Source organism: Procambarus clarkii, chromosome 30 (genome assembly GCF_040958095.1).
Source record: "Procambarus clarkii isolate CNS0578487 chromosome 30, FALCON_Pclarkii_2.0, whole genome shotgun sequence".
In the NCBI taxonomy this organism is placed as follows: Eukaryota; Metazoa; Arthropoda; class Malacostraca; order Decapoda; family Cambaridae; genus Procambarus; species Procambarus clarkii.
Window position 1 is genome coordinate 29,594,264 of NC_091179.1, and position 24,158 is coordinate 29,618,421.

General features: G+C 42.0%; 2 protein-coding genes across 2 annotated transcripts in view; one reads left to right on the forward strand and one right to left on the reverse strand.

Annotated features, from left to right (window-relative positions):
- LOC138370004 (mucin-1-like) overlaps positions 1 to 3,994 on the reverse strand; it is a 26,630-nt gene extending 22,636 nt beyond the window's left edge. Inside the window, exons 1-2 of the mRNA XM_069333771.1 lie at positions 3,788 to 3,994; positions 1,081 to 2,106 (exon numbers count right to left, since the gene is read on the reverse strand). Coding sequence (XP_069189872.1) covers positions 1,081 to 2,106; positions 3,788 to 3,994 — 1,233 coding nt within the window. The remainder of the gene's footprint in view (positions 1 to 1,080; positions 2,107 to 3,787) is intronic.
- Positions 3,995 to 4,124: 130 nt separating this feature from the next.
- LOC138370005 (uncharacterized) overlaps positions 4,125 to 24,158 on the forward strand; it is a 31,058-nt gene continuing 11,024 nt past the window's right edge. Inside the window, exons 1-3 of the mRNA XM_069333772.1 lie at positions 4,125 to 4,433; positions 5,330 to 5,527; positions 11,538 to 11,657. Coding sequence (XP_069189873.1) covers positions 4,125 to 4,433; positions 5,330 to 5,527; positions 11,538 to 11,657 — 627 coding nt within the window. The remainder of the gene's footprint in view (positions 4,434 to 5,329; positions 5,528 to 11,537; positions 11,658 to 24,158) is intronic.

The following is a 24,158-nucleotide window of genomic DNA, read 5'->3' on the forward strand; positions in this document are numbered from 1 at the left end:
CCACAACAGTCCTCCACTACCCTTCACCATCCTGCACAGTCCTCCACTACCCTTCACCATCCTGCACAGTCCTCCACAACCCTTCACCATCCTACACAGTCCTCCACAACCCTTCACCATCCTTCACAGTCCTCCACAACCCTTCACCATCCTACACAGTCCTCCACTACCCTTCACCATCCCACACAGTCCTCCACTACCCTTCACCATCCTGCACAGTCCTCCACAACCCTTCACCATCCTACACAGTCCTCCACTACCCTTCACCATCCTACACAGTCCTCCACTACCCTTCACCATCCTGCACAGTCCTCCACTACCCTTCACCATCCTGCACAGTCCTCCACTACCCTTCACCATCCTGCACAGTCCTCCACAACCCTTCACCATCCTGCACAGTCCTCCACAACCCTTCACCATCCTACACAGTCCTCCACTACCCTTCACCATCCTACACAGTCCTCCACTACCCTGCACCATCCTGCACAGTCCTCCACAACCCTTCACCATCCTACACAGTCCTCCACAATCCTACACAGTCCTCCACAACCCTTCACCATCCTACACAGTCCTCCACTACCCTTCACCATCCTACACAGTCCTCCACTACCCTTCACCATCCTACACAGTCCTCCACTACCCTTCACCATCCTACACAGTCCTCCACAACCCTCCACCATCCTACACAGTCCTCCACAACCCTCCACCATCCTACACAGTCCTCCACAACCCTCCACCATCCTACACAGTCCTCCACTACCCTTCACCATCCTACACAGTCCTCCACTACCCTTCACCATCCTACACAGTCCTCCACAACCCTTCACCATCCTACACAGTCCTCCACAACCCTCCACCATCCTACACAGTCCTCCACAACCCTCCACCATCCTACACAGTCCTCCACTACCCTTCACCATCCTACACAGTCCTCCACTACCCTTCACCATCCTCCACAGTCCTCCACAACCCTTCACCATTCTACACAGTCCTCCACAACCTTGGCGTCTCAGTCTCTCCAATATTCGCGAGAAAAAAACATTGTTGTGTTTCATGCTTGAAAACACAAATGTCTCCAACGTTGAGCCCGGGAGAGTAAGACCTGTGTGGGACTTTCTCAACAGGACTGGACGTGTGGCAGTGCTCTGGTGGGACTTTCTCAACAGGACTGGACGTGTGGCAGTGCTCTGGTGGGACTTTCTCAACAGGACTGGACGTGTGGCAGTGCTCTGGTGGGACTTTCTCAACAGGACTGGACGTGTGGCAGTGCTCTGGTGGGACTTTCTCAACAGGACTGGACGTGTGGCAGTGCTCTGGTGGGACTTTCTCAACAGGACTGATCGTGTGGCCGTACTCTGGTGGGACTTTCTCAACAGGACTGGTCGTGTGGCCGTACTCTGGTGGGACTTTCTCAACAGGACTGGACGTGTGGCCGTACTCTGGTGGGACTTTCTCAACAGGACTGGACGTGTGGCAGTGCTCTGGTGGGACTTTCTCAACAGGACTGGTTGTGTGGCCGTACTCTGGTGGGACTTTCTCAACAGGACTGGACGTGTGGCCGTACTCTGGTGGGACTTTCTCAACAGGACTGGTCGTGTGGCGGGGCTCTGGTGGGACTTCCTCAACAGGACTGGTCGTGTGGCCGTACTCTGGTGGGACTTCCTCAACAGGACTGGTCGTGTGGCCGTACTCTGGTGGGACTTCCTCAACAGGACTGGTCGTGTGGCCGTACTCTGGTGGGACTTTCTCAACAGGACTGGTTGTGTGGCCGTACTCTGGTGGGACTTTCTCAACAGGACTGGTCGTGTGGCCGTACTCTGGTGGGACTTTCTCAACAGGACTGGTCGTGTGGCGGGGCTCTGGTGGGACTTCCTCAACAGGACTGGTCGTGTGGCCGTACTCTGGTGGGACTTTCTCAACAGGACTGGTCGTGTGGCCGTACTCTGGTGGGACTTTCTCAACAGGACTGGTCGTGTGGCCGTACTCTGGTGGGACTTTCTCAACAGGACTGGTCGTGTGGCCGTACTCTGGTGGGACTTCCTCAACAGGACTGGTCGTGTAGCCGTACTCTGGTGGGACTTCCAAGTGCAGTGAAAAGTTCTGTACCTCAGGGTACAGTCCTTGCACCGCTACTGTTCCTTATTCTCATATCAGATATAGACAAAAATACAAGTCACAGCTCCGTATCATCCTTTGCAGATGACACAAAAATCAGTATGAAAATTACCTCGGCTGAGGACATTGAAAAACTTCAAGCTGATATTAATAAAGTTTTCGACTGGGCATCAGAAAATAACATGATGTTTAACAGTGATAAATTCCAGGTACTCAGGTACGGTAAAAATGAGGACCTTAAACATAATACAGAGTACAAAACACAATCAAATGTACCCATAGTAGGAAAACAGCATGTAAAGGATTTGGGAATAATGATGTCTGACGACCTAACGTTTAAGGAGCATAACCAAGCAAATATTGCGACAGCCAGAAAAATGATAGGATGGATTACGAGAACTTTCAAATCCAGGGATCCCATCACAATGGTTGTACTCTTCAAGTCACTTGTGTTGTCCCGTCTTGAGTACTGCTCAGTACTCACTTCCCCCCTCAGAGCAGGAGAGATTGCTGAAATAGAGGGAATACAGAGAACATATACGGCACGCATAGACGCAATAAAGCACCTAAATTATTGGGATCGTCTCAAAGCCCTCCAAATGTACTCACTAGAAAGAAGACGAGAGAGATATCAAATAATATACACCTGGAAGATACTGGAGGGCCAAGTACCAAATCTACACAGTAAAATAACAGCGTACTGGAGTGAACGACATGGAAGAAAATGTAGAATAGAACCAATGAAGAGCAGAGGTGCCATAGGCACAATCAGAGAACACTGTATAAACATCAGAGGTCCGCGGTTGTTCAACGTCCTCCCAGCAAGCATAAGAAATATTGCCGGAACAACCGTGGACATTTTCAAGAGGAAACTAGATTTATTCCTCCAAGGAGTGCCGGACCAACCGGGCTGTGGTGGGTATGCGGGCCTGCGGGCCGCTCCAAGCAACAGCCTGGTGGACCAAACTCTCACAAGTCGAGCCTGGCCTCGGGCCGGGCTTGGGGAGTAGAAGAACTCCCAGAACCCCATCAACCAGGTATCAACCAGGTATCAACCAGGCTCAGATGGTCCGCTAGAGAGGAGTCAGATTACACGCTAACTGAACCACTGGTGTTTTGAGCGCGGCTAAATGTGGTTGCACGGTTGAGCTTCAGCTGCTAAGCTCCGCCCTCATTGATTTGTTTATGCAATAATTTCCTTTCTGCATTAATTTTTATATATAACCTTAAAAGAAAAAAAATTCCATCATTTTGTTTCGTTTATAATCCTTATTCTCAAAATTGTGTTTCAAATGCCATGTAACTATCTTCAGTATTGATTTTTTTATATATTATATAAACTCATGTTAAAATCTAATCCAACATGTGTAGATATTACTCCAACATCTGTAGATATTACCTCAACATGTGTAGATATTACCTCAACATGTGTAGATATTACCTCAACATCTGAAGATATTACCTCAACATGTGTAGATATTACCTCAACATGTGTAGATATTACCTCAACATGTGTAGATATTACCTCAACATGTGTAGATATTACCTCAACATCTGAAGATATTACCTCAACATGTGTAGATATTACCTCAACATGTGTAGATATTACCTCAACATGTGTAGATATTACCTCAACATGTGTAGATATTACCTCAACATGTGTAGATATTACCTCAACATGTGTAGATATTACTCCAACATCTGTAGATATTACCTCAACATCTGTAGATATTACCTCAACATGTGTAGATATTACTCCAACATCTGTAGATATAACTCCAACATCAGCGTTGGAGTTATGTCGGTCCTCAGATCTTTCTCTTTCTCCATGGAGGGAAGTTGTCTTCCCTTCATTTGGAGGGAAGGATGCTGAAGTCATTTGGCTTCTGTTATCTTTATATTATTGCACTTTTCAGGGTTAAATTCCAGTAGCCATTTCTCAGACCACATTTGAAGTCTGTCTACATGAGCCCTTTAATTATCTCAGTCAATTTATATAATCCGAAAACATGAATGTGAATGTACCGGGGGACTACATTCCCAGTCTTGTACCGGGGGACTACATCGCCAGTCTTGTACCGGGGGACTACATCGCTAGTCTTGTACCGGGGGACTACATTCCCAGTCTTGTACCGGGGGACTACATTCCCAGTCTTGTACCGGGGGACTACATCCCCAGTCTTGTACCGGGGGACTACATTCCCAGTCTTGTACCGGGGGACTACATCGCCAGTCTTGTACCGGGGGACTACATTCCAGGTCTTGTACCGGGGGACTACATTCCCAGTCATGTACCGGGGGACTACATCCCCAGTCTTGTACCGGGGACTACATTCCAAGTCTTGTACCGGGGACTACATTCCCAGTCTTGTACCGGGGACTACATTCCCAGTCATGTACCGGGGGACTACATCCCCAGTCTTGTACCGGGGACTACATTCCCAGTCTTGTACCGGGGACTACATTCCCAGTCTTGTACCGGGGACTACATTCCCAGTCTTGTACCGGGGACTACATTCCCAGTCTTGTACCGGGGACTACATTCCCAGTCTTGTACCGGGGGACTACATTCCCAGTCTTGTACCGGGGACTGCATTCCCAGTCTTGTACCCGGGGACTACATTCCCAGTCTTGTACCAGGGACTGCATTCCCAGTCTTGTACCGGGGACTACATTCCCAGTCTTGTACCGGGGGACTACATTCCAAGTCTTGTACCGGGGGACTACTTTCCTAATCTTGTACCGGGGGACTACATTCCCAGTCTTGTACCTGGGACTGCATTCCCAGTCTTGTACCGGGGACTACATTCCCAGTCTTGTACCGGGGGACTACATTCCAAGTCTTGTACCAGGGACTACATTCCCAGTCTTGTACCGGGGGACTACATTCCAAGTCTTGTACCGGGGGACTACTTTCCTAATCTTGTACCGGGGGACTGCATTCCCAGTCTTGTACCAGGGACTACATTCCAAGTCTTGTACCGGGGGACTACATTCCCAGTCTTGTACCAGGGACTGCATTCCCAGTCTTGTACCGGGGGACTACATTCCCAGTCTTGTACCGGGGACTACATTCCCAGTCTTGTACCGGGGACTACATTCCCAGTCTTGCACCGGTGGGCTACATCTCCAGTCTTGCACCGGTGGGCTACATTCCCAGTCTTGTACCGGGGGACTACATTCCCAGTCTTGTACCGGTGGGCTACATCGCCAGTCTTGTACCGGGGACTACATTCCCAGTCTTGCACCGGTGGGCTACATCGCCAGTCTTGTACCGGTGGGCTACATCGCCAGTCTTGTACCGGGGAACTACATCGCCAGTCTTGTACCGGTGGGCTACATCGCCAGTCTTGCACCGGGGGACTACATCGCCAGTCTTGCACCGGGGGACTACATCGCCAGTCTTGTACCGGTGGGCTACACCGGTGCAGTGTGGGGTTGTGGCTGTTTTCTTGCTTTCGTAGTAAATTGTTAATTGTATCTTCTGATTTTTGTCTGTAGGGATAACGTTCCTATTAATAATATCTTTCAGGACACTTTCCTCCGTATTGTGCGCCGTCGAAAAGAAGTTCCTGTAAAGTAGTCTAATAAGGGGTACAAGTGTTGTGTTGGTTCACTCTTCAGAGGTTGCATGGCGTTTCATCTTTCTTTTGATGACTGACACAATATTAAATCTATGACGTTTTCAGAGTTTCATTTCACCTCCACGGTGAAAAGTTCTTCAGAGATGATGGTACTCTTATATAGCTGAACAGCTGACATTCTCTGTGTGTACTTCCTCCTCTCACTACTTGGCACTCCTTAGGGAATACTGCACGCGTTATTACTTCATCTGCCTTCATTTCTACATATGTTTGACCTCGGGATTCAGTTCCCCCTCCACCTATATTCAACCCCTTCTGCTTTATTTTGTCTGTCTGTCAACATTCATATTCCAACATCCAACACATGCATCATTCTTGCCCACCTCCCGCCTATGGAGAGTCTGAGTGCAATCGAAGTGGCCCCAGGAATGTGTTGGATTAACCTGTGTAAAGTTGAGGGGTTGACCGGGTGTAGGGAGAGTGTCTTGGCTCAGGGGAGCTGGTGGAGGGTGGTAGTGGAGGGAGTGAAGCAGGTCCAGCGTTTTGTAAACAAAGGGTGTCTGGAGATTTATTCCCAGGAGGATGTGAAGAATGCGTGTAAATATATTTAGGGACGTAATAATACACCCCCAGTACACCGGAGTGTAAACAGGGAGCGTAAAAATGGTGTGAGGGATGTGACAGAGACGGCAGGAAGGGACGGGGGGTGAGGGGAAGGGACGGGGGTGAGGGGAAGGGACGGGGGTGAGGGGAAGGGACGGGGTGAGGGGGAAGAACAGAGTGGGCACTGTAGGAGACAAGGGTTTTGTCAGGTGAGGGATATATATGGAGGAATGTGTGGGAGTGTGGAAGGGGCGGTTGAGGGTGGGAGTGACAAGGTATGGGACGGTCGTAGGGTGTTCCAACACTCCACGTCACTCTCCCTTCTGGTACCTGGAGCTTTGCAATTACTTTATTCACTCTCGTATTCTTGAAGATATCCTCACAGTATACCCAAAATTTGCAAGTGCAGGCTATTAAACACACGGCTCTGTATGACTAACCATCCTGCGAGATGGGGACTTGTATTACCACTGCTGCCTTATTCAATCTTGTGGTGTTGATATCTTCAAAATGCATCCGGAGTCTGCCAGTGCAGACCGCTTATCACATGCCTCTGTATGACTAACCATCCTGTGTGATGGGGATTTTTTAGCATCACCTAGTTAGCTTTTTTGACACACTGTACTCCACTTCATATAGTCTAGGGCAGCTGCACTAATGCACATGTACCTAATATGTTAATAAAAAAAAAAAATCTCCCTTCTGAGGTTCAGACTTATTTAAAATTTGATCGCTAGTCAAAACTGACTCATATGCATATTTCTGCATGTGAAATATATGCAGAAATGCATATTTCATAGAATAGAAATGCATATTTCTCTTAATTTGTGAATGTATCCCCCAGATGATATTTGCTTCACAAGAAACAGCGAGGCGCCATAGAATTTGAAAATTAAATATCATATGATCCATTCTAACTTTTGTGTTGCTTCATAAATACCAAATATCTTGAAGGTTACAGTTTCTATATTATGTTGCCCAGGCTTCGAACAGTGTTAGTGTCTCCTCCATCGTCCCACCATCATGTAATGTGCGCGTCTGAAGCTCTGAGCTGCGACTCTCAGCAATGGATCATTTGTCTCCAATGGGACGCTCTGAAGCCTAGTGGCCACACACTTGCCTGACTCCGACGCACTTTCCTTTGGACTTTGTGGACTCTCACTCCGACAAGTCGACACTCGACACTCGACACGGTAATTGTGATATGTGTACATAGAGGGTACTCCCTCCCCCCCCCAAGAGAACATATTAACAAAACAAATTCAACATTCTCTAGATAATGAGTATTTTCCGTAACATACATTAGAAGATGGAGGCCTCTAGTGACCAGTAATATTACCCGAAATATGAATATGTAGTTCTGAATCACATGTGCTAATTGCTAAGCTTGTTGGAAACTAATTGTAAATATTTATCAAGCGATTAATTAAATTAACATAGATTTTCTAATCATCATATTTTAGCCATAGCAGGATAAAACAGATGATCATAACATATGCTTATAGTGTTATTATAGTGAAGGATAGTGAAGGAAGGCGAGGGAGAGAGAGAGAGAGAGAGAGAGAGAGAGAGAGAGAGAGAGAGAGAGAGAGAGAGAGAGAGAGAGAGAGAGAGAGAGAGAGAGAGAGAGAGAGAGAGAGAGAGAGAGAGGGAGAAGGAGAGAGAGAGAGAGAGAGAGAGAGAGAGAGAGAGAGAGAGAGAGAGAGAGAGAGAGAGAGAGAGAGAGAGAGAGAGAGAGAGAGAGAGAGAGAGAGAGAGAGAGAGAGAGAGAGAGAGAGGGAGAGGGGGAGAGAGAGAGAGAGAGAGAGAGAGAGAGAGAGAGAGAGAGAGAGAGAGAGAGAGAGAGAGAGAGAGAGAGAGAGAGAGAGAGAGAGAGAGAGAGAGAGAGAGGGAGAGGGAGAGGGAGAGGGAGAGGGAGAGGGAGAGGGAGAGAGAGATAGAGAGAGGGAGAGAGAGATAGAGAGAGAGAGGGAGAGAGATAGAGAGAGAGAGGGAGGGAGAGAAACAGAGATGTGGGTGCAGGGAAAGGGGCGAGGATGGGAGGAAAGAGATTAGAGTATTAGAGGAATAACTGTGTGCAAGGTGAGAGAGTGAGAGGGAGAGGGAGAGAGAGGGGTGAGAGAGAGGAGAGATTACACAATGAGAGCCCATGCAGGCCAAGCCCAGGATCTACGCTAGTATTTTCACTAAAAAGAGACATGATTCAACCGGTTTAAGCAACAGAGCATATCATATACCAGTCAGAGTATACCCTTCCCCCTTCCTCAACCTCATATTGTACCAGAGTATACCCCCAACCACAACCCCACACTGTACCAAAGTATACCCCCCACAACTCCACACAGTACAGAGTATACCCCCCACCACAACCCCACACTGTACCAGAGTATACCCCCCACAACCCCACACTGTACCAGAGTATACCCCCACCACAACCCCACACTGTACCAGAGTATACCTCCCCACAACCCCACACTGTACCAGAGTATACCCCCGCCACAACCCCACACTGTACCAGAGTATACCCCCACCACAACCCCACACTGTACCAGAGTATACCAACGCCACAACCCCACACTGTACCAGAGTATACCCCCACCACAACCCCACACTGTTCCAGAGTATACCCCCACCACAACCCCACACTGTACCAGAGTATACCAACGCCACAACCCCACACTGTACCAGAGTATACCCCCACCACAACCCCACACTGTACCAGAGTATACCCCCACCACAACCCCACACTGTTCCAGAGTATACCCCCACCACAACCCCACACTGTTCCAGAGTATACCCCCACCACAACCCCACACTGTTCCAGAGTATACCCCCACCACAACCCCACACTGTTCCAGAGTATACCCCCCACCACAACCCCACACTGTTCCAGAGTATACCCCCACCACAACCCCACACTGTTCCAGAGTATACCCCCCACCACAACCCCACACTGTTCCAGAGTATACCCCCCACCACAACCCCACACTGTACCAGAGTATACCCCCCACAACCCCACACTGTACCAGAGTATACCCCACCACAACCCCACACTGTTCCAGAGTATACCAACGCCACAACCCCACACTGTACTAGAGTATACCCCACCACAACCCCACACTGTTCCAGAGTATACCTCCGCCACAACCCCACACTGTACCAGAGTATACCCACACCACAACCCCACACTGTACCAGAGTATACCCCCACCACAACCCCACACTGTTCCAGAGTATACCTCCGCCACAACCCCACACTGTACCAGAGTATACCCCCACCACAGTAGTAGGGTTGACACGCCACAGGTAACTTTTTTTTTTTGGCGAGAGGACCCCTGTGGCGTGTACACGCCACAGGTAACTGTTTTTTTGAGGTCCAATATCCCGCGTGTGAGCCAGGGATTTCAGGTAAATTTTATGTCTCAGATTTTAGAAGTAAGGATTTCTTATGATGAAAATAATTTCCGAGACATAGAAGTTTGTTAAGGGCTTATGGGAGAAATTCAAATATCGTGTGTAGCGCTTTAGGGTTTCCAGGAGAACTCTACGGACATATTTTACCTGTTTTCAACTTACAAAATTCGTCTGTGTAAGCCAATGTTTTCATGTAAATTTAGAAAATCACCTGTGCTGACCAAGGTTTTCAGGTCTCGTACCTCACATCACCTCCCTCCCCCCTTTACCTCGCAATCTCTCGCGTCACCTTTATTTACCTTAGGCCCTGCCAGCCAGACGCTTCTTGTAGGTCGCCTCTTATCATATCTTATCTTATCTTCTCCATAATATCTGGACCGTCCCTCCTCTCTCTCTCTCTCTCTCTCCTCTTCATATTATTCCCTCTTCCTATTTTTCTAACATACTAATGTTTTATTCCTTTTTCATTAACCAGTCAGTTTTATACAAATCAACCGAAGCATCTCAATATAACCTTTAATACTGAAACTGTCTCAGAGACTAACTAAGCTGGCCCCAGCTACCTGCCCCAGGCTATCTGCCCGAGGCAATCATCACCTGATTACCTGCCCAGACATCTACCAGTCATTGTCAGCGTTCGCCACCGTAATAATTTATATATATATACATTAGGCGTTAATAAAACTTATTTATTTATTTATAATTTATTTAGTCATCTAATTCTTAGTTTACACAATTTATAATAGAGTTTATTCCCAGTATTCGCCAATCATTCTCGCTATTAATAAAACAGCCAAACGCTCACTCAGGGGCACACTATCGTTATTACGCTCATTCAGGGGCCCCTCAGATCGCCTAAGGCCAAAGTCTTAGAGGCCTACACTTTCAGTCAACATTCAATCTTCATCCTGTTCACAAGGTTCCCCCAGCCTAGTCATATCATCATGTCAGTGTGTCCTCTGTGCCTGTCTCCTCTCAACAACGAAATCGTGCATGTGTGTCAAACTCAGTGTTTAACATGCCTAGGTGAAATGTCTATCAACGCTCTTCAAGAATGCAGACTGTACTGTATAGGATGCAACGGGCCTACACCGCCTGGACATTTTGACGTAACCTGTACCAGCTGTGGACAACTCTATTGTGCAAATCGTAAGTACCTCTTTCTCGCACATTCAATAAACTTTCAAAGAAAATATATATCCGAAACACACATACATACATACATACAGACAGTCAATTTATATATATTATTCTTATTTCAGTTCATGGTTCTACTTCCTGCCCATACTGTCGTTGGTCCGTTAACCGGGAACCTCCCACCGAAGCCAGAAACGTCATTGAACCTCCACCCAAACGCCGTCGCATCATAAATAACCGTACGTTTTCACAATAATTTTCGTAATTTTAAAAGTTAATAATTGTATATTTTAACAAGTGTATAAACAAGTAATAAGTACTCATACAGAAAAATGTTTCCATTACAGGAGTTCCTATTCGTGATCAAGAGAATCTCATACTTGGTGGAATCAACATCCCAGCTCGTAAGTAATATTATTATTTATCTGTAATTCAGTTTTTCCTCTTATTTAAACTTTTTTGTTTTTCCTCTTAATAATAAATCCTCTTATTTACACGATATTTTCCTCTTAAAGTTACAAACATTGTTTTCCTATTAAGGTTTTCAAATCCTCTTAATGTTTTCAAATTTGCTTTCCTCTTAATGTTTATTCATTGCTAATATTATGTTACAGAATCGCCCCTGGATTCAACCCAACCCTCTGAGTGGAGCACGCCTGTACGCTGTCAACCCCAGCTGTCCCAGGAGCTAGAAGAAGATGCACCAGACGGCAAGCAGCAGGCATCCTCAGATGAAGAAGAAGACAATCAACTCCCTGTTCATGACATATCAGATGAAGAAGTCAACGCTCCAGATTCCCCAGAGGTACTTAACTTAGATAACGTTGTTCCGCGAGTGTTAGAAGTCATACGCCATTTCGAAGGATCATTCTCGAGACATTCTTTCTCTATTCCCGGTCATTTAGACGCCGACCCCAGCTTATATATAAATAGGTATAGGGAATTTTTTATAGAATATATAGACAATCAGTTCAGACAAATACAGGAAGAATTCCCTCCCTCATTTCACATTTACCCTGATGTAAGCCTAATTTTGCAAAAACTTAATCATGCCGACAATCAATATGAAATATTAGACGAAGTATTTTCAATTAGAGGAGAAACTCAGACTGTTACACAGGAAGAGATGGAAGTTCTCGTAAATTCATGGGTTGACGAAATGTCTGCTAAAATTGACGAATGCCTAAAAAATGTCCAATCCTCAAGCGTAGGAATTCATTCCATGTCAGGCTTTGCCATTAATTTTTCATATATTCGCCACCCTATGCACCTTGGATCTTACGTACCATATCCTGCAAAATTAAAGGGTAAAGAATCAGTATTTAATCCTGAAAGTGAAGGAGATGAGTGTTTGTTACAGTGTATTGCAGCGTATAAAAACTTAGCATTGGGCAGGACTATGCATAACGTTAGACGACATTACAAAAATCTTCGATGGTGTAGAAGATTCGTAGTATGGGCAGATGAAGTCAGATTCCCTGTATCATTTGATAATCTTAAGAAAATAGAGAAGCTTAACAAAATTTCTATTTATATTTATACAATAACTCATGAAAGTAACAGATACTATCTTAGTTTAGCTAGGAAAAGCCAGGAAAAGTATGCCGATAAAGTCCCTTTGTTGTTATTAGAAGGCAAGCATCTTTGTCTGATCAAGGACTTTGATAAATTTGTAAAGAATATTAACCATAACCACGGTAGAATTCCTGACACTCATAAATTCTGCAAAATTTGCCTTTTGCATGCTCCCTTAGATGAAATTCAGGCTCACGAAGAGTCATGCACTGTATCCCAAGTATTTTCGTTCTATAATGCTAATGATAAAATCAGTTTTAAAAATTACGGTAGGACCTATAGCCCAACTCACACAGCCTATTACGATTTTGAATGTCTATTAGACCGTCAAAATCCTAGAGGCATGGTGGAATGTAAGCATAAAGCAATTGCTTATGCTTACATGATTTTAGACAGGGAATTCAATGTCGTAGAAACGTATTCATACGTAGGCCCAGACGCGGTCAATCATTTTATTACAAAGCTAGAAGCCTCATGGAATGCTATTCATGCTCAGCTCCCCAACTTCCCTAAGAACTTGTCTAGAGAACAGGAAAGAATGTTTCAAAGACAAAATACGTGTCAATTGTGTCATCAAACTTTCAAGGATAAGAAAGATAAACATAGACATCATAATCATGCTATTCAGGAAAATAATTACTTAGGTGCTTATTGTGCTCGTTGCAATTTACATGGTAAAAATGCTCGTAGATACTTGACCACATTTTCCCAAAATGCTGCCTATGATCTTGGAATTATACTTAAAGAACTGTCCAAAAATCCTCACCGCGATGTAGAAATTCTTACCAAGGAAGGATTGAAATTTATGCAAGTCATCATAGGTAAACTTAAATTCCTAGATAGCCTAGCTCTCCTTAATGGGTCATTAGGAACTTTAGCAAGCGAGCACGTTGCCGGTAAGAAACCCACCAAGTACACTGAACACATACTAAATGGCGTATCCGATGAAGCTAAAGCTCTGTTAATTAAAGGTAAACAAAGCCTATGTTATGATTATATTTCTTCCATGGACGTGTTAGACCAACCTCAGCTCCCTTCGCGAGATAAGTTTTACAATGTTTTACATGACTCTCCACTGTCTGAAGAAGATTATAACAATGCTCTTAATGTATTTAATTTAGGGAACTGTACAAACATCAAGGATTACCTCATGTTATATTTAAAAGTTGACGTGGGAATGCTAGTTGATATATTTACACTTTGGCGAACATCACTTAAAGAAATTTATGAACTAGATATTGTTTTCTATGTATCACTTCCTAGTTATGCTTGGGACGCGTTCTTATTTAAATCAAAAGTTGTACTTGACTATGTGTATGATCAGAATATATATGATTTGTTGAGAAGGAATCTTAGAGGGGGGTTCACATCTTCCATAAGACAATTTACACAGGCTGTTAACGAGCACACTACATCTAACCCTAGCTCTGATGACGATACTCATATTTTTTACCTCGACTTTAACAGCTTATATGCAGCGTGCATGGCTGAGGTACTTCCCCAGGGAGGGATTAGACAATTAACTGACCTTGAGCGGGATACCTTATTAGGGCAAGGGTTACAACATATCCCCTGTAATCAAGACAAAGGTTATTGGATTTTATGCGATACCAAACATGTATCTCCCGAGGTAGCCAGGTATACTGATGATCTGCCCCTTGTACTGTCTCATACTAATATAAGTGAGGAGTTTTTGTCAGAGTACAGTAAGAAAACCCTTAATGATGAAAAACGTAAGCTCCCACCTAAAAATACTAAGTTAATTGCATCCCACTTGCCCCAAAACAACTACTTAGTAAGCCTTGATTTCCTGCAATTGCTATTAAAACTTGGACTAGAAGTTGAACGAGTAAAAACAATCTATGAATTTAAACAGGCTCCCTATTTAAAAGATTTTATTTCAACCAACATTCGAGAACGAGCCAATACCACCTGTAAAGTTAAAGAAAAAGCTTTTAAACTCATAAGTAATAGTCTGTACGGGAAATCAATGACAAATATATCTAGATATGCTAATACTCACCATCTAGTAACGACAAAACATTCATTCTTAACTCATGCAAGAAACCCTTTGTATAAACGAGCTGTCTCTTTAGGTCAAGATAGGGTTCTCTGTACAGTAATGAAAGACATCCTTAAAGTTACCACTCCTTCTTACATGGGATATCAGATCTTGCAGATAGCCAAGAGGCGTTTATACGAGTTCTGGTATAATGTAGTTAAAGCCCATTATGGGGAGAGAGCTAGACTAATTTATACGGATACAGACTCATTCATATTTACTCTGACCTGTAAAGATGCTTTCCAAGAAATGACTAAAGCTCCTCTAGTAGATTATATGGATTTCAGTAATTTTGACAAAGATCATCCCATGTATTCTGCTACTCGCAAAGGTGAACTAGGACTCCTCAAGTCAGAAGTAAAGCAGAAAATTATAACTGAATTAATTGCACTCAAGCCTAAAACTTACTCTCTCCTAACCCTTGATAATGAACATTTATGTAAATGTAAAGGGATTCCTTATCACCAACAAAAGAAAATAACACATGCATCTTTTCAGAACACATTAGAGACAAATACAACTTTTAATTTTGTATCCCGATCCATTCGTAATGTTAAAGGGCAGATATGCACGTGTAAAACAACTAAGCGCGGTCTGTCAGCTTTTGATGACAAGAGGTACCTCATTAGTCCCACAGAGTCATTAGCTTACGGTCACCCAGACATTCCAGAGCGTGAGGTACAGGAAGAGGTACAGGTAGAGGAAGAGGTACAGGTAGAGGAAGAGGTACAGGTAGAGGAAGAGGTTCAGGTAGAGGAAGAGGTACAGGTAGAGGATCCAGTAATTGTAGATAATCCCCAACCAAGACGTCAATTGTTCCCCATTTTTAATCTTTGGGAAAAGCGGGATAGAGTCGCTCAGCAATTATTCCCTAACAACAACTAAGTCTGTTACTGTATTGTCTATGTATTATCTATAACTATATTCAAATGTCTATGATATTGTATTGGCTATGATTTGTTACTGTATTTGATATGAAATGACTATGATATAACTATGATTTATTTTGTTACTGTATTGGATATGATTTGTTACTGTATTGGATATGTTATGACTATGATTTAATGTCTATGATAATGTATATTCTATGATTTTATTACTTTATTTGATATGTTCAAATTGCTATTTTAAGACTATGATTTATTTGTTACTGTATTGGATATAATTTTATTACTGTATTGGATATGTTCAAATTGCTATTTTAAGACTATGATTTATTTGTTACTGTATTGGATATGATTTGTTACTGTATTGGATATGTTATGACTATGATTTAATGTCTATGATAATGTATATTCTATGATTTTATTACTGTATTGGATAAGAAATGACTATGATTTTATTGGTTATGTTTAAAATAAAAACTCGAATGTAGATTTCGTTTAAATACTCCTTTCATTATATATTTGTAGTTAGTCTATTGAATCCTAGCAACATGGAAGGGCAGAAAAAAGTTATTACTGAATCCCAGTTGAATATATTTAGTGAACCGTCAAGAATTATTATTGCTGGATTTTCAAATGGTGGGAAGAGCTATTTATGTGCTAAAATGATAGAGAAATATCAGCAGAACTTTGCAAAAATAATTATCTGTGGAAGCGGGTATAAAGAGTTGAGAACTAATCCACTCATTAAACATAAGATATCTTTTTACTCTGAAATTGTAAACCCTTTAGATGATCGTGATCCAGAGGACACATCTCATATATTAGTTGTTTATGATGACTTGTATGTCGAATCTACAAACTCTAAAATAGTAAGTGATATATTTACTAAGGGACGGCATGAGAACATCTCTGTTATTTTTATAACCCAAAATATATTTTTCAGTGGGAAATTTTCTAGATCTATAAGTTTAAATGCTTCTCATTTTATTCTGCTTAAATCAAGAGACTTGTCCCAGATAGAAACATTAGGCAGACAAATATTCGGAAAACAAGATGCCAAGAAATTTTTAGATATATATAAGAAAGTGATTTCTCGACAGTATGGGTATTTACTTGTTGACTTGGGCGTTAAAACACCTGAATCCATAATATTTATGGGAAATATTGTAAATGAACCCCCATATGAAATAGTGTATCAATGGTGAACATTACACAAACTCTTAATAAGATATACAATGACCCCAAGTCCATAGGTGGGTTTGGTGGCGTTTTAAAATTGTATAAGGCTGCAAAGAAAACAATCCCTGAAATAACTATAAAAGATGTGAAAGACTATTTAAAAACGTCTAATGCATATACCTTACATCTATTAAAAAAACGTAAATTTAAACGAAGACGTTGTTACCTATCGTTCGTTACGGCTCGTGACCCTACAGCAGCCAAACTTTAATTACGTCTAGGGATACAAGACAACTGCTGTTCTCAATAGCGAATCACCAGTATAACCCCTTGATAAGTAATGAGCACAATATTAAATCTTCCTTAGGACTGAAGGATAGATACAAAATCTTATATAGATATATATTAAATAAATCTCAATAGCAAACAGATGATTATTTGGCAACAATATATCACATTAAAAATATCACTGTATCTTCCAGACATTAAATCAATATTATTATATGTATGGCTATGACAGAACAAAAATGTATAACTTAACTCCACACGATGCTAACTCCCTGGTTCCGGATCAGCTACTGAATAACAATAACGCGGGAGTCAAAACACATTGCCTTGCCCCGCGAACAATTTGCCAAAGTTACAATATTTATTATTTCAACAATGGAGCAATACATTGTGACAAGAGTAATCTTAAACTAACTTAATGAATAATTAATACATATTGATATACAAAAATAAGGTAATTATTTCTTTACATAGTAATTAAAATATGCATACAGAAGGGAGTAATGGCATGCACACCCAGCAACGGACGGTCCCACGACAATTTGCCAGATACAGTTCACTCAATTATTATTCACCTCTGTTACCCACATATGATCACATATAAATCATTAGTTCCCGTGGGAAAACTGAGCACACAAAGAAATAAAACAATCATTCCCACGATACGTTGGGCCTAACGCCAACACTGTAACATGAATGTACGTTTGCATAGAACATATAAGTATATCAATATACATGCTTGTAATTTACACACAATTATAAATGTACATATTAATTTATTTACTTACGTATCTTATAGGAGTACGTAACACTTCCACCTCCAAGAAAAAAAATGCAATGGATTGAAGATCAATGGCATTTTTTCCGAAGTAAAAATGTTAAGTGAAAAGAAACATTTCATTTACGGTACATCAAAACTTCTTGACAAAGCATCAGCAATAACATTTTGCCTGCCTGGAATATGTTTGATTTCTACATTAAATTCCTGCAAAAACAATGACCAGCGCAGAATTCGTTGGTTCTTGACTTTCATCATATTTATAAAGATAAGGGGGTTGTGGTCTGTAAATACTAACACTTTGTTTCCTGATAAGTAAATCTCAAACTTCTTAATTGACAATATAAGACCCAATGCCTCCTTTTCTACCACGGAATAATTTCTCTGAGCTGCATTAAATTTTCTAGAGTAATAATACACAGGATGCTCAATCTGGTCTAAACCAACTTGAATAAGCACAGCACCTATTCCAACATCTGACGCATCAATGTGTAATATAAATGGTTTATCAAATTGGGGACTAGCAAGAATAGGTGAGGTGGACAATATGCCCTTTAGGTTCTGAAAAGCATTCTGACAATCTTGTGTCCACTGAAACTTTACTTGCTTGCGTAACAAATTTGTCAAGGGAGCAGCTACTGTTGAAAAATTTCTACAATAACGCCTATAGTATGCACACATACCAATAAACCGTTGGACTCCTTTCTTATTGGTTAGCACTGGGTAGTCCACAATGGCTTGAATCTTATCTTGTAAGGGGATAATCTTACCTTGTCCTACCTCGTGTCCAAGATAAGTTATCGTACCTCTTGCCCAACTACACTTATTCATATTTATGGTTAACTTTGCGTTTTTCAACACTGTAAACAAGTTCTTAAGGCCTAAGAGATGATCTGCCCAATTCTTACTGTACAAAACAATGTCATCAAGGTAGGCCCTACAATCTGGCACATCCTTGAGTAAGAAATTCATGAGTCTTTGAAAAGTAGCAGGTGCATTTCTCAAACCGAATGGCATGACATTAAATTCATACGCACCATCAGGTGTAACAAAAGCAGTAACCTCCCTAGCATACTCTGTTAATGGAATTTGGTAGTACCCTTTTGACAAATCAAGCTTACTTACATATTCGGCATGTCCGATGGACTCAATACATTCCTCCAACAAGGGTAAAGGAAAAACGTCCACTGTAGTGTTCTTGTTCAGTTTCCTATAATCCACGCACAATCTCCAGGTTCCATCTGGTTTTGGCACTAACAAACACGGAGAGCTCCAAGTACTTTGACTTGGCCGAATGAAATCATGCTGGAGCAGATATTCCACTTCTGCTTGTATAATTTTCCTCTTTTCGGGATTCACTCGGTACGGATGTTGTCGAATGGGGGTGCTGTCCAGGAGCTGAACGTCGTGTGTGATGAGGTGGGTCTGGGTAGGAACCTCCCCAAACAGAGATGTATGGTTGTCCAGCAGAACCTGGAACTCATCACGTTGTTCCTCCTGTAAATGACATAGCATCTCCCTGCCATTGGAACTGGAACTGAGAAGTTGAATATTAACATCATGTCTCTCACTACAATTATCCTCAGGTGGTAACTCTTTCCGACTAAAACAAGCTACTACACCAGGTCCAACATAAGCTTTTAATCTGTTAATGTGTACAGTCATTTGGGGTTCTGAAAGATTAGGGCTAATTAGTTTATAAGTTAGGTCTCCCACCTTTTCTACCACTTGGTAGGGTCCGGCGAACTTATGGGACATGGAAGTCCCCATACGAGGTTTCAACACCAACACCAAATCTCCGACAGCAAACGACCTGAGCTTAGCTTTGAACTTCTTGTCATATCTTACTTTCATGGCTTGTTGAGTCCTTCCCAGATGTTCTTTCGCCAACTCACGAGCCCGACACAACTTGGCCTTGACCTCACTCAAGTACAATCCACTCTGATGAACAGAGACATCTCCCAACAACTTTTCTTGTAGCATTTTAAGAGGACCTCTTACTTGGTGACCAAACACTAGTTCAAAAGGTGAACAGCCCAATGACTCTTGTAGCCCTTCTCTAGCAGCAAACAACACAAAGGGGAGATTCTCATCCCAATTACGTGGATGAGTTTCTCCGGTTGTCCTCAGCATTTGTTTTAAAGTCTGGTGGAAACGTTCAAGCCCACCTTGGCTTTGTGGATGATATGGACTGGATAATTGGTGCCGAATCCCTCGGGATTCGCAAAAAGTTCTGAAAACTTTAGAAACAAAATTTCCCCCATTGTCACTCTGAATAACTCTAGGCATTCCAAACAACGAAAAGAATCTTTCAAGACACTTGATGAGATTATGAGCCTTGGTATTCCGTAGAGCATAAGCTTCAGGAAATCTAGTAGTCATACACATGAGAGTGAACAAAAACATGTTACCCGATTTAGTCTTAGGTAAAGGACCTACACAATCAATTACAACATGAGTAAATGGTTCATCAGGAACTACAATAGGTTGCAATGGTGCTCTAGGTACAGATTGATTTGGTTTACCAACAATTTGACAGGGTACACAGTTATGACAATATCTGACCACGTCTTTCTTTAACTTTGGCCAGAAAAAATATTTACTTATCTTATGGTACATATTCGTGATACCTTGATGACCTCCCATGGGGTCATCATGTGCAGCCTGCAGGACCTGCCTACGATAATCATTGGGGACAACGAGTTGGGTTCTAATCTCACAATCATCTGAAGAGGGAGTTCCCTTGGGTCTCCACCTTCTCATCAGAAGTCGATCCTTGAAGAAGAAACCCGTCCCTTCCTCCAATGCATCAACATTATCAGGAGCCTCAGAAATACACTTAATTAAACTAGGATCAGTAGTCTGTACAACACTTAAGGGCAATGACTCAGACTCAGCAGCGAGCGGGCAAGAACCTAGTAGCTTGATCTCTTTTCCCGATTGATCAGAATAAAATGGAGTCATAGCTACTTCGGCCTCACTCTCGACAACTGGCGCACTGGAGACAAGCGGGCAAGGTACAGATAGTTCAGCCTCCTCACCTTCACTTTCCTTGTGATTTAGGTTCGGCGGGGCTTCTACTACGGCCTCACTCTCATCATCCAGTCGAGTCATAAAGGAATCCTCAAGATCCACCTCCCACTCCTTTACTGAAGGGGTCCTGGTCTTGGGAACAGCAACCTCAGTGAAGACAGGATTACTCTCACCTGTTTGTCCCATTGATCTAGTTACAACACAAGCAGGGTAAATAATATCATCATCTGCTTCTGGTTGAGCTAATACATTAGGGGGTTTAGTTAACATGATGGGACACTTGGGCCCTACAACCATTTGGTTGCCAAAATCATTACCTAGAATAATGTCTACCCCAGGAATGGGCAGTTGTTTACTTACACCAACATTACACCATCCTGAAGTATATTTAGAATCAAGGTTAACTTGCAATAAGGACACTGGTTGCACACTACCGGCAATACCTTGGAGAAGCACAACTTCACCCAGATCTCGGGTGTCAACATCAGCAAGTACATTCTGGGTAATAAGAGACTGTGAAGCTCCAGTATCACGGAGTAATTGAACAGTCTTATGTCTACCATTATTACATAATAAGGTACCTGTGGAAATATAGGGTTTGAATTCAGCCAATTAATTGGGACTGACTGTAATACATGAAGAATTAATAGGTTGCAATCCTTTACTCATAATAAGACCAGTTGGCCGTAGTTCAGGATGCAAACTAAAACATGAAGAAATCACATGCCCCCTTCTCTTACAATGGGTACAATGCTTGACAGTGGACACACTGGTATAACCAACTGCCGGTTTAGAATTAGCATTACTAGGCTTAGATGATCCTGGCAATGGAGTAACCATCTTAGGGTTAGTAAGAGAAGAGTTCACGGGAGTAACTGTCGCACCAGGAGGAGACTTATACTGATAAGGAGTTCGGTGAGCATTATAATTTACTCTACGACTAGACTTAGGTGAAGTGGCCGTAAACGGGGCCTTAGTCAACAACTCATGCTCATCCGCGAGCTTTGACAGCTCATCAATATCTGTTACATTCTTTTGTTCTGCCATAAAAGTAGACAACTGGTCTGGGAGACATGACAATACTTCTTCCATTATAAGAAGATTCTTTAGAGCATCAAAATCAGTGACTGCAAGTGACTTTAACCATCTGTTGCAAAAATTCGTCTTCTGACGAGTAAAATCTGCTATTGTCTGATCCCTTATCCTCCTTAGGTTTCTGAACTTTTGCCTGTCTGCCTCTGGATTTAACTGGTACGCATTTAGGATGCTTTTCTTTACAAATTCATAATCAAAACTATGAGCGTCAGGTAGGGATGTAAAAACTTCCTGACTACGCCCCTTAAATTGAGACTGCATAATGGCTACCCACTGATCCCTTGGCCAGTTCATACTGATGGCAATTTTATAAAAATGTGCAAAGAAAACCTCAGGATCCTCCTCATTGAACTTGGGTAATTCTATATACTTATTCATCCTGATGGGATTATTATTACTATTTATTGAAACATTACTAGTATTTCCATGCCCAGCTGCCATACGCTGTGATTCAAGCCTGAAGTTAGTGTCAGCCATTTGTTGTTGAATCTCTAATTGCCTAGTTTGTTCCTCGGCTTGTTGCTTCTTTGTGGCTTCTATTTGCAACTGTACCGCAATTTCTAAACGCCTAGTCTCAAGCTCCCTTTGCTGAGCTTCAGCCTCTAATATTTTCTGTTCTTTTTGAGCTTCAAGCTTAGCATTGGCTATTTGCGCTTCTAACTCAAGACGCTTTAACGTCATCTGATCACTCGACTCCTCTCTTAACTCCTCTAGAATTTCTTCATCTAACTCCCCATTCTCAACAAAATGCGTCACAATGACTTTCAATATTTAGGCTTTAACCATTCTATTGTTGGCGGTCAAATCCAACTGATTTGCCATTTGTATTAACTCAGTCTTTTTAAGGTTCTGAATCCCTTCAAAGTCTGGGTGAGCCACCAACGCTGCAACTTTCTCCTCCATCGTTACTAACACTTGGCACTTGATTCACAAAAATAATTAAAACAATGGCACTGCACTACACTTCACTGTAAAATTGTCACCACACTGAAAATTCGCTTGGCCTCACTGCACAAACAAAATATATAGGATGACTTACCTCAAAATCGTGAAACGTTGTTACTTGACACACAGGAAAGCTTGCTTGGCACATGGAATAGTTCTTAAGAAACACACAGACACTTGACACACTGGTACCTAGGAAGGCAAGGTTAGATTAGCATAGTTAAGTTAAAGTGGGAACAATATTTCCCGGCACAGGCCCCCATAACTCTTTGTTACCTATCGTTCGTTACGGCTCGTGACCCTACAGCAGCCAAACTTTAATTACGTCTAGGGATACGAGACAACTGCTGTTCTCAATAGCGAATCACCAGTATAACCCCTTGATAAGTAATGAGCACAATATTAAATCTTCCTTAGGACTGAAGGATAGATACAAAATCTTATATAGATATATATTAAATAAATCTCAATAGCAAACAGATGATTATTTGGTCACAATATATCACATTAAAAATATCACTGTATCTTCCAGACATTAAATCAATATTATTATATGTATGGCTATGACAGAACAAAAATGTATAACTTAACTCCACACGATGCTAACTCCCTGGTTCCGGATCAGCTACTGAATAACAATAACGCGGGAGTCAAAACACATTGCCTTGCCCCGCGAACAATTTGCCAAAGTTACAATATTTATTATTTCAACAATGGAGCAATACATTGTGACAAGAGTAATCTTAAACTAACTTAATGAATAATTAATACATATTGATATACAAAAATAAGGTAATTATTTCTTTACATAGTAATTAAAATATGCATACAGAAGGGAGTAATGGCATGCACACCCAGCAACGGACGGTCCCACGACAATTTGCCAGATACAGTTCACTCAATTATTATTCACCTCTGTTACCCACATATGATCACATATAAATCATTAGTTCCCGTGGGAAAACTGAGCACACAAAGAAATAAAACAATCATTCCCACGATACGTTGGGCCTAACGCCAACACTGTAACATGAATGTACGTTTGCATAGAATATATAAGTATATCAATATACATGCTTGTAATTTACACACAATTATAAATGTACATATTAATTTATTTACTTACGTATCTTATAGGAGTACGTAACACTTCCACCTCCAAGAAAAAAAATGCAATGGATTGAAGATCAATGGCATTTTTTCCGAAGTAAAAATGTTAAGTGAAAAGAAACATTTCATTTACGGTACATCAAAACTTCTTGACAAAGCATCAGCAATAACATTTTGCCTGCCTGGAATATGTTTGATTTCTACATTAAATTCCTGCAAAAACAATGACCAGCGCAGAATTCGTTGGTTCTTGACTTTCATCATATTTATAAAGATAAGGGAGTTGTGGTCTGTAAATACTAACACTTTGTTTCCTGATAAGTAAATCTCAAACTTCTTAATTGACAATATAAG